Source organism: Xyrauchen texanus, chromosome 13, assembly GCF_025860055.1.
Source record: "Xyrauchen texanus isolate HMW12.3.18 chromosome 13, RBS_HiC_50CHRs, whole genome shotgun sequence".
In the NCBI taxonomy this organism is placed as follows: Eukaryota; Metazoa; Chordata; class Actinopteri; order Cypriniformes; family Catostomidae; genus Xyrauchen; species Xyrauchen texanus.
The window spans coordinates 33,099,061-33,111,090 of record NC_068288.1 but is presented as its reverse complement, the minus strand read 5'-3'; the positions used below and the strand labels follow the sequence as shown (position 1 = coordinate 33,111,090).

The 12,030-nt window shown below is 41.2% G+C and overlaps 1 protein-coding gene across 1 annotated transcript in view; it reads left to right on the top strand.

Moving 5' to 3' along the window:
- Positions 1-12,030, top strand: part of scn8ab (sodium channel, voltage gated, type VIII, alpha subunit b) — an 89,278-nt gene that overhangs the window by 41,767 nt on the left and 35,481 nt on the right. The window contains exons 12-17 of the mRNA XM_052140308.1: positions 2,760-3,053; positions 5,246-5,378; positions 6,532-6,770; positions 7,071-7,244; positions 7,340-7,696; positions 8,048-8,521. Of these exons, the coding sequence (XP_051996268.1) occupies positions 2,760-3,053; positions 5,246-5,378; positions 6,532-6,770; positions 7,071-7,244; positions 7,340-7,696; positions 8,048-8,521 (1,671 nt within the window). The remainder of the gene's footprint in view (positions 1-2,759; positions 3,054-5,245; positions 5,379-6,531; positions 6,771-7,070; positions 7,245-7,339; positions 7,697-8,047; positions 8,522-12,030) is intronic.

The window sequence follows — 12,030 nt, the reverse complement described above, 5'->3', positions numbered from 1 at the left end:
TCAGACTTCAACTGTATATAGCACTTTTCTGACACAGCACTTCATGCAAGTAAACCATAATACTACAATTGTACATCTATGCAATGCACACAATAACGCTGAAAACTAAAAACATAAAATGAGGATTCAATAATGATGGGAATTAAATGTACTTTATAAAACATGAAAATAATATGCAGAAATGTGCAATATAACAATAATAAAACATTTCCTTAATAATTTCTTTAGGAGTAAAGTTATAATAGAGAGATAGTAACAAGCTAAACAGATTATTATACTGTGCTATGAAAATCGTCTAGGTTACTGTCAAAACCCCTCGTTCCCTGATTGAGGTAATGAGACGTTGTGTCGGTGAAGTGACACTAGGGGTCTCTCTTGAGAGCCTCAGTTGCCTCTGAGCTTTGAGAATAGGTCAATAAGAATTGGCAAACAGAATTTGCATGTCCCTCCCACGGACATACAGGTATAAAAGGAGGGAATCGTGCATCTGTTTAGTCAGGTTTTGTACTGAGGAGCCGAGAATAAGGTACGTTCGATACAGTGGTTGGTACGGTGTTGTGGCAAGAAGGACATAACGTCTTGTTCCCCTTCTGTCACTCACTCGACGTTGTGTCGGTGAAGTGGCACGTGAACTGCTGATGCGGGTGCAAGCAAGCTGTTGCGTGCCAAAGGAGCAGCCCCTGCCAGGCTGCACGTAACCTTCCCCAACGCCCCATAAAAATGTCATACACTTTTTAGGTTCCCGGCATCCCACTTCTCTTGAGAGGGGGATCAAGCAACGTGCCAAGCATGGGAGCGCCAGCCGTGGCCTTTTCTCCTCATAGGGCTGATAGAAATCTTTTCCGATCCTATTCTTTTAGGGGGAAAAAAACCCTCAGAGATCATATCCTGCCCAGGCTGTTGAGCTCACATGTGGCAAATACGTCACATGGGCTAACGAGCACCACATGGAAGTGGCGCGGTGGTAGGTCCTACCTGGTGAGGGAGGAGCTCTACTAACATAGCGGCCGGGGGCAGAGGGAGCTGCACAAGGGAGACGGGGGTCTACCGACAGGGGGACCATACTGCGGAAAATACAACACTGGGTAATCGTGATGACCAATACCTGTGGAGCACCTATTCCAGTACAGAGTAATTAGTAACCGTAGTGGGTCTGGTCGGGAATTCCTTTGCCGAATTCATGAGCCTAGGATCCTCTGAAACTGCTTTAGAGGGACCGCAGTGCCTGATTTGAATAAGGTGAGGCAATTCAGCACGCTCGTTTGTGAGACTGAGTCTAACTCCGCCCTCTCCCCAGGATGCACGTTTGCTCCCATCCAGTTCTGGGATGAAGGGCAGTGCCAGCCTAATGTCTCTTTCGGAGCTCGCGAGCCAGATGAGATGTCGTTCGCTGCATCAGAGAGCACCTTGGTGAAGTCAAACGCGAGGACTTGACCGGGCTGCCGCCTTCGAGTGTGGCAGCTCAGTCTGAGGCCGGTGCTGAGCTGATCGCCATGCTTGCCCAGGCCGCCGGGCTTGATGACTGGTTTCTCTGGGAAGAAGTACCCTTCCTTCAGCTCGTCCGCTCTCACTACCCTTGATGCTGGGGTGGCTGAGGGTTATGCCACTATACCCCAGGTGGATAAGGCGATCACGGCACATCTGTGCCCACTGAGCGCCGCCACCTGGCAGAGTTGCCCGGCACTCCCTTCCCGAGCCTGTAGGATGACATCGTCTTTGTCAACTAAAGCCTACAGCGCTGCCATTCAATCCACCTCCGCCCTGCATGCCATAGCCCTCTTTCAGGTCCATCAGGCCAAGGTTTTGAAAGAGCTGCACAAGGGTAGTTCTGATCCCGGTGTGCTTCAAGAGGTGTGCTTCAAGAGCTGTGCTTCAAGAGTTGTGCTCGGCGACTGACCTCGCCCTCCGTGTGACTAAGGTTACAGTGCACGTATTCGGGCAGACAAAGTCCCGAGATACTCATGGCGCAGCGACACATCGCGCGTCTCTCGCCTTTTCAGCCCTTGGACAGACCTTGCTCTCCTGTGGGCTAGAGTCCCCATGCAGCAAGTGTCCAGGCGAGTCATGGTTACGACAGATGCCTCCAAGACAGGCTGGAGCGCCATGTGCAACAAGCATGTAGCCGCTGGCTCCTGGACAGGACCTCGCCTGCGTTGGCCTCGAGTTGCTGGCAGTACAGCTCGCACTGCGGAGGCTATTGCCATTGATCCAGGACAAGCATGTGTTTGTCCAGACAGACAACACGATGACAGCGAGGGAGTGGCATGCAAATTCTACCCGCCAATTCTCATTGGCCTTTTCTCAAAGATCTGAACGTCTCTGGGGCTCTCAATATCTACCCCTAGTGTCACTACATCGACATCAGGGGACGGATGTTACGACAGTAACTGAGACGACAGTAACTGACTGAACTGAACACCATAGCTTCCCCAGGTGGAACCGTGACAGCTGGTACTTCTTTTCTGTGATTACAGACATGACATAAAGATGCAAGGATGAATGACATTAGCTTGCTATTTTGCGCCAAATCTGGCCTGACAGCTCAAAATTCTAATAATATTTGTAGGCTTAATGTAGTGAATCGGGTTAAGTCAAGGATATTTGTTTTGAATATAGATTTTTTTTTATGTACTCACCTAATAATGGCATTGGATTCATTTTAATAAAAAAATATTACGTATATAACCACATGAAAACCATTTTTTAAGGTTAACTGAACTGAAATTTGTTCTTCTTTTGTCATGTTTCTTCTTTTACAGTCCCTTTTGAGTATCCCTGGCTCGCCATTCATGTCCCGCCGTAGCAGTATCTTCAGCTTCAAGGGTTCTGAGAATGAGTTTGCTGACGATGAACACAGCACCGTGGAGGAGAGCGAAGACCGCCGCGGCTCACTCTTCGTCCCGTACAGGCGCAGCAGCTACAGCGGCTATAGCCAGGGCTCCTCACGCATCAACCCACTGGCCCCCCACCCAGGCTGCAAGAGAAACAGCACGGTGGACTGCAACGGCGTGGTGTCTCTGATTGGGTCTGGGCCCGGACGGCTACTGCCTGAGGTGAAAATAGATAAGGCAGCTTCTGATGACAGTGTAAGGACGTCTACAGGGGGCAGGTTCAGAGTATAGGCATGACAAGATTGGCTTATTATGAATCCAGTTTAGATTTTTTTCTCTCTTTCCCTTTTTCTCCTATCTTGATTATGTCATTTCTTAACTTTCAATGTCTGAATTTCTCCTTTGTCTGTTCCTTCTTCACCCCTTTAATGATTCATTTTCCTCCTCTTGTCTCTATTTTATTTCTCTTTTTTCACACAAGTCTTGATCAGCAATCCTACCAGTCCCCACTCCTTGCCAGCAGTCTCCCTCTATGAATGGCATGGCCAATCAAACAATGAAATTGAGAGACCTTTCAATGGGTCCCATAAATACTGCCTGTTGAACATTAATGTCCATCTTTAAACGAACTTATCCTTTACAAACTTTTACCTTCAACATAATTTATAGGTTCCCGCGGTCATGGAAAACCTGGAAATATCAGGGAATTTTGCAATTGTGTTCTCCAGGCCTGAAAAAATTGAAATGAATAAATCTGATAAGTCATAGAAATTTCTATAGTTAATATACAGTACAAACAGTATTTTGAGTTATACAGTTCTGTCAAATATTTTTTCGCCTTGATACTGCTTTTGTTTAGAGCAAAACAAGCTTGCAAGCTATAGAAGATTGTTCTTTTCAGTGAATCGGTCAAACTGGTTTTCAAATCAGTCTGAATGATTAGGTAATAATTAGAGGATCCATCTGAATTTGAATTATGTTTTATAATTTATTTTATTTTTGTGATTCTTATTAAACTGCCAAAATTTACATTAATGAGAATGCATATTTCTCTTTAAATAATGTACCTATAATATTCTTTAGGTCACAGTGAATCCATTCCTTTATTTCAACAACAACCTCAAATGTGTCCCCTCCTTTTTTTTCCTCCATATATCATCTGTTCCATCACATTTTCTGTAATTTCAGAATTTTATGACTCTCCCCAAACCCCCCTAAAAGTGGGATGCAAGAAAAAACCTATCCTAACCTTTCCAGTAACAGCATTCTGCCTCATTTCAGTTAGCATGGTGGATTGACATCCTTATACTCTCTTTGCCTTCTCCTCCTGTGTGGGAAGCATGACTGTGGCCCAGTTTCCACTCAGTATGCTGTTTCAGATGTTTAACTGTACATGCAACGTTCTTATCTAAAGTTCTTCTATAAGAAATCTAACATTCTTATCTGTTGTAATGAATGTGCAACCAGATATGAAAGTGCAACCAGTATTAAAAAGGAACATTCAGTCAGATTTGAACATAAAATTATGAATGCCCACAATACCAAGTACATTTATGCTCACAATACCATTTAAACTGAAAGTCCAAAGAGGTGCCTAAAGGTAGTGAAAACTGGGCCATATGTAATGTGTGACTTTTCTTCATGCCTGTCCTTGCATGCTGATATTCTGTGGAGGACAACTAAGCTTTAGTGTTAGGCAGCTAGAATTTGCAGTAATGAATAATTGATCTCCAAACTCAGGTAAGTGAATAGGTGTCTCTCATTTAGAATGATCACATCATATAGAGTTGGTTAAAATGATGGTTCACCCAAAAATAAAAATGTTCTTGTTATTTACTCACACTCACATTCTTCTAAACTCTCTCTCTTCTGTGGAACATAAAAGGAAGTATTCGGCAAAATGACAGCCTTAGTCACCATTCACTTTCATAGTATGAAAAAAAGATGCATTGAATTTTCAACGGTGACTCAATGGTGATCCATTCTGCCAAACTTCTCCTTTTATGTTATTATGGAAGAAAGAATGTCACACATGTTTGGAACAACATCTCAATTTTTGGTGAACTAGCCCTTTAAGGCTTCTTGTGTTTAAAAGCCGGGCAAAGATGAAGTGAGGAAAGGGAATCTAACTTTTTTTTAATTCAGGGTTATGTAGGATTTTAGAAAGCAACTGTACTTACTGTTTGATGTTGCTAAGGGAACTAGCTATTGCAGATCCATGTCTTGGAATAATCAAATTGTTTTCTAGTAAAGCCAGAAATGTGTCTGAACATTAAGCAGTGTCTAAATAAATATTATGGTTGAGTGTGAGGTTCTGGTGATATTTTGTGCTTATGTTTTTGTCAGCATGTGCATGTATGTTTGCATGGGTTTGCATGTTTTTTCACCTCTAACTGTTCTTTTTCTCCTCTCAGACCACAGAGGTGGAGGGGAAGAGAAAACACTCAGGTTCTCTTATGGTGTCAGTAGACCAGCTCAATACTTCCTTTAGTCGAAAAGAGCGAGCTAATAGTGCGATGACTGTCGTCACCAACACACTGGTGGAAGGTATAGTGTAATGTCTGTCACTCTGTCCTTCTCGCTGCTCATTACTTATGTATACATTTTACATAAATATTTTCATGTTTAAAGCAATAGTTTACCTAAAAATGAAAATTCTGTTATTTATTCACCGTCATTTTATGCCCGCATCCTTTTAGATTTGTTTATTATCTGAATAATTTATTAGTACAGTATCTTCACTTAGATCTTTTCCATACAACAGTTCATAGTCACAAAAAGTGCTATAAAAATATATAAAAGTTGAATATACAACAAGTTGCTAAATTCAAGACTTTTTTCCCCTTTTTCTCCCAATTTGGCATGCCCAATTCCCAATGTGCTTTTTAAGTCCTCGTGGTCGCGAAGTGATTCGCCTAAATCCGGGTGGCAGAGGACGAATCCCAGTTGCCTCTGCGTCTGAGACCGTCAACACGCGCATCTTATCATGTGGCTCGTTGAGCGTGTTGCTGTGGAGACATAGTGCATGTGGAGGCTTCACGGCATCCACCACGGCATCCAGGGCCAACTCGCCACGCGCCCCACCGAGAACGAACCACAATATACCTACCGATCAAGAGGAGGTTACCCCATCTGACTCTACCTTCCCTAGCAACCGGGCCAATTTCGTTGCTTAGGAGACCTGGCTGGAGTCACTCAGCACGCCCTAGGATTCGAACTAGCGAACTCCAGGGGTGGTAGCCAGGGTCGTTACCACTGAGCTACCCAGGCCCCAAATTCAAGTCTTTTAAAACCATACGATATCTTTGTTTAATGAACCGACCACACAATTTAAGTAATTATTCACTGATAATATCCTTATCCGCCACAGCTCTCAAATCAAATATAGTGCATATCCTGCAGGTCGGATATCAACATCTCACCTGTCTTGTAACCAAACCTCATGATGTTACACCTGCACCATAATTGATTTGAAAGCTTGATTTCATAGGCACAATGAATTGTCATTGTATGGAAAAGATGTGAAGATTCTTAAAATTCTTCTTTTGTGTTCCACGGACAAAACATTACAGCATATTGGTTTGAAATTACGTGAGGGTGAGTAAATAATGACGATTTAAATTTTTTTGTGAACTATCCCTTTCAAATATGGGCCTCAACATTTGTTCACCTCCTTTTCTTTTTCTCTTTATCATCACAGAACTGGAGGATTCTCAGAGAAAATGTCCACCATGTTGGTATAAGTTCTCCAACATGTTCTTGATATGGGAGTGTTGTCCAATCTGGTTGAAAATAAAAGAGATAGTGAACTTGATAGTGATGGATCCGTTTGTAGACCTGGGCATCACAATATGTATTGTGCTGAACACAGTCTTTATGGCCATGGAGCATTATCCAATGTCTCCACACTTTGAGGAAGTGCTGTTTGTGGGAAACCTGGTAAGAATCTTTTTTTTTTTTTTCTTGTTTGCTGTCATACATATATAACCATAGTTGCACATAATGTTAATGTACATAATGTAACATATGTATTACTTAATACATAAGCATTGGACATTAGAGGTCACGCTACAACTGAAAGAATTGACTGTCTAACTTCCATAATGCCCAAAAATGCTGTATTGTATATAGAGTTTATACATCTCCTTTTGCTAACTTACACTCCTCTGATATCATTCAAACCACTAAAAAATGTAAAACTTATACCTTCTAATGATTTTCCTTATCTTTGTACCTCAGGTGTTCACAGGTATCTTCACTGCTGAAATGTTCGCTAAGCTGGTTGCCATGGATCCATATTACTATTTCCAAGAGGGCTGGAATATCTTTGATGGCTTCATTGTAAGCCTGAGTTTGGTGGAGCTGGGGCTGGCTGATGTAGAGGGGCTGTCTGTGCTCAGATCCTTCAGATTGGTGCGTTTTGAGTGACCATTTCTTCTTCATGTGTGTTGGTTAACTGCATGTACAATATTGTAGATTGTATCCATCTGTTCTTCTCTCTCATACAGCTGAGGGTGTTTAAGCTGGCTAAATCATGGCCCACTCTGAACATGCTGATAAAGATCATTGGTAACTCGGTGGGAGCTTTAGGGAACCTGACCCTGGTGCTGGCCATCATCGTCTTCATCTTTGCCGTGGTGGGCATGCAGTTGTTTGGGAAGAGCTATAAAGAGTGTGTGTGTAAGATTGCTGAGAGCTGTGAGCTGCCCCGCTGGCACATGAACGACTTTTTTCACTCCTTCCTCATTGTGTTCCGGGTGCTGTGCGGAGAGTGGATTGAGACCATGTGGGACTGTATGGAGGTGGCTGGACAAACAATGTGTCTCACTGTCTTCATGATGGTGATGGTCATTGGAAACTTGGTGGTGAGTTTTAAAGTTACTTTTGCCATGCTGATCCAGGCTAGTTTACGTTGATTACTGTTGATTTAATGCTGGACTAGCTGGTGGAGCAGCGTAGCCATGGTGTTCACCAGCCAAAAAAAAAAATGACGTTTAGACTGTGAAGCCTGCTCCAGAGCAGGTTTTGCAAAAGAGCATTTTGAGGGGGAGGGGGAGCATTCTTTTGAACCATGAAACAACAAAATGGACACCTTACGGTCTCGTGGACTTCACAGACATTCACAAGCCAAGGCCACGAGACCCCAAGGACCGGGCCCATTATTGTCTATAGATTTAACATTATTAAGCTAAAGAAGTGATCTTTCTCTTGATCAGGTGCTGAACCTGTTCCTGGCCTTGCTGCTCAGCTCTTTCAGTGCTGATAATCTGGCAGCCACAGATGATGATGGTGAGATGAACAACCTGCAGATCTCAGTGATTCGCATCAAGAAGGGTATCGCTTGGCTGAAAATACATGTGCGGCTCCTGGTGGCCCACATCCTGAAGAAGCAACCTCTGGAAGATGAAGACAAACCTCTTGATGACATGTATGACAAGAAACTCAACATCATTGGTAACCACACTGGAGTGGACATCAAATGTGACCTTATCTACCCCAAGAACGGTAATGGCACCACAAGTGGCATTGGCAGTAGCGTAGGAAAGTACATGATCGATGAGGAGCCCATGTCCTTCATACACAACCCCAACCTAACAGTACGGGTTCCCATCGCTGTGGGAGAGTCGGACTTCGAGAATCTCAACACAGAGGACTTCAGCAGTGAATCAGATGTGGAAAACAGCAAAGATGTGAGTACTGATCACAGGATGAGGGAGTGGTATGGAGGTAGAGAATGATGAAAAGAGTGGAGGTAGAGATTCAGTGACAAAAATGAAACAGAAAGTTGTGGGTAAGAATGAGTATTGAGTGACAAGTGAATTGATGATGTGTGGAGGTAAAGAGGTAAAATAGGGTTGTTTTGAACACAGCACATGAAAACGCCATAAATCTTTGGCTTGTTCTACACTCTCAGAAAAAGAATGAATGGTCCTGATTTAAAAACAACAGACAAAAATTATATTTGGGTGATTCTCTCAAAAATTTTAAAGAAAATGTCTTGGTCCTATATTACTCAAAAATCAAATTAGAAATTATATTTTTCATTTAGAAGAGGAAGCTTATTTTTAGGGCCATAAAAATTTCTGCCATTACATTATTTTCATGACCGTTACGCACATTTTAGCCCCAAAATTGTCATTACAATTTCCACCGATAAGGGGGGGACAACTAGGTATTCTGTCCCGGGCCAAAAGATTTAAAAATCTTAAAGGTCTACAGTCTACAGTAGGCTTAATGATAAGAATTTTTTTGGCTGTTAAATATGACCAGGACATTTTCATTTCATGAGAATTGGCCATTTACCTTATTATTTCTTCATATTATTTTAATTGTCTGTTTCTACAACTTTCTGTTTCTAACCATTGCAGTTAGCAGCTGCTTACAGTGCCGAATTCACAAAGATTATAATTTTGAATCCACAATGCTTTTAGCATCATTTCTCTTTGGAAAGAGCTGGCTTGTGTGTACGCTGACAAAGACACAGTATCTCTTCCTGGCACATTAAAAATTATTGTGTTCCATTACAGAAATGAACACCACATTATGCATTTCCTGAGGCTGCATTTGGACTTCAAACAAGACAAACACAGGCGTCAAAATCTGTAGTATACTACCTCCAAAATATGATCAGATTAGCAGATTTTATAGACCAGTACAATTTTGTACAAGCAAGCTAGTGAGGTTAAGGAATTATTTTTATGTGACATTTTGGAAACTAATAGCACACTATTCTGAAATGTCTACATTTTTATTCATCAAAATATGAGACAGTAATTACAATGGCAAAAGTGGAGAAGGAATGATCTGATTAAGGCAGTATGTGTCTATAGAGCAAAATCTAGACAAAGAGTCAGTAGTTGATTACGGACTGCAGATTACAGCAGCATAGGTGGATTAAGGCTGTGCAGGCAGTAAAGGAATGTTGAGTTGTGCTATTCCTGTGATTTATTGCCTTGCTGCTTCTGCTGAGTGCTGAGCCACTCAGCCAAAGAATAGATGCAGTCCACAGGATGATGTAATGTTTTTCCTTTGTATGTGTGTGTGTGTGTGTGTGTATTTGTACACGTGTATGTAGGGCTGGGCGATATAGCTGTTTACAATAAAAAAATAAATGATTTTTTTCCCCAATCAGATGAAAAATCATTCCTTCAAACAGCCATTGTAATCAAGGCATGTATTCAACTAAACCTGTTTTTCACTAAATTAACTATATTTAATCATTCTTTTTAATAATTTATGCACCAATTCTCTCTCTTTCTCTCTCTCGCTCTCTCTCTCTGTCTCTCTTTCTAAAATATTTAATTGTGATTAATCGCATAACTGTTTGTAGTTAATCGTGATTTATCGCAATATCTTTATAAACACAAGTGGACAAAATATTCTTCATCAGATGTAACCCACCAATAGAGTTGAACAACAGAAAATGAACACAACTCAATTCAAAGCTAGGCACCAAATCATTTTGCAGTGGTCTCTTAATTTTTTTCAGGGCTGTATATAGTAATAAAAAGCAATATTTATCTGTTTTTACTGAAACCTTTTAATATATGTCAAAAATAAGGAGAGGGATTTTGAAAGGCATTTTCGCTTCTGAAGTTTAAAACAGAGACATTATTAAAAAAGTAATACTTAATGCTCTTATACTATTATATATATATAGCGATTAGACATGGAAGGAGTGCGAAACTAGTCTAATGACATGCTTTTTAAGACAATTAATGGCGAAACAAAAAGCGCATTAAAATCATCGCAATATATGCCTAACTGGTATTATCATTGTCTAAGTAATTTGATATAGAGCCTAGCTCCATGTGTGTAAAAGTTTCAAACAATATAAAGATATTAAAGCTGGTATTCTCCCTCCAAACAAACAGCATAGCAAGGCCACAAAAATGTCTTCAATGGAGTGCTGATTATGCTCGTTACTTAGCACAAAACCAGTAGACCAGATTATCCAGAAAACAAGAAATATCTGTCAGCGTTTACCTGTGTCTCGAAAATCGGCCCTCAGATTAAATTAGCATATAGACAAGCAGGAAGAGAAGTGAGAATGAAAATTATACAGTTTTATAATATCACAGACATGCGCAAGCACTTTCATTTATACAGAATCTCTTGTCATTGTCCTGGTATCTGTGAAAAGACTGGGTCACCTTGACCCAGTTTAGACATAACAGATCCAGAACTGCTGAACTACACGTGCTGAACGGCCAGCCAGTGGCATCGCAGTAGATCAAGCTTGTTTGCCAATCAGAGCATTGCTGGGTGGGTCTATATTTTTGATTGGCCAGGCAGGATCAGCAAGGACTGTAGTGGTGATATTTAAGGGTTGTTTGATGCTTTTGCCTTTAATGCGTTTGTGTTTGTATTGTATTGTTTGTAGTGGTTTTATAAAACTGCTGTGTCATCCTGGCCTGCTGTTACTAGGGTCAGGCGTTTCCAGTACAAAAAAGGAATGAGAGAGATCATGGTCTATTCAAATACAAAATTTTCATTGGCTGGAATGCAAGCTTTAAAACCATTTAATTCACAGGTAGTTCCAGTCAGTTTTAATCACTGTTCTATATTAATGCACCTAGCCACATACTCTCAAGAGTTCTATGCCTCTTTTCAAGCATGGTTCAAACTACCTCTGGATGTAAATATAGTATAGCAAGTCTGAAGAGCTGGGTTTAACCCATCACATCACAAAACATGACATCATCAGGTCATGTTGTGCTGCCTTTAAATTAATTGAGCAACCTTTATGGGTAGCATATCTACGTCTCAGAGGCCAAAGTCTGCAGGTCTCAGAGTGTTTTGGATGGTTTTGGTTTTCCCCCACATCATGAATAGTAAGTGCCACTTTAACTACCGTCACGTCAGCAGTGCCGTTTATTTCCTCATTTATGTGAAAATGACAAAGAATAGAAATGAAATATGTTCTTAGGAGTGCCAACCATTCTACATTATTGTAACGATGTTGACAAACAGGCAGAGATGAAGGTGATGAAGTTGAGATGAACCCAAGTGCAGTTTTGTTCTTCAAACGTGAAACCAGAATCCCTAACAATAAATGTGAATGAAACAAAAACTAGAAACCATGGACCTGACTAAACATGACAAAACTAGACTTAACATAACATGACATGACTTTGACTATGGCTAGAACAAAACAACTAAGTAACATGGACACTGGCTTGACTAAACTTGAACAAAA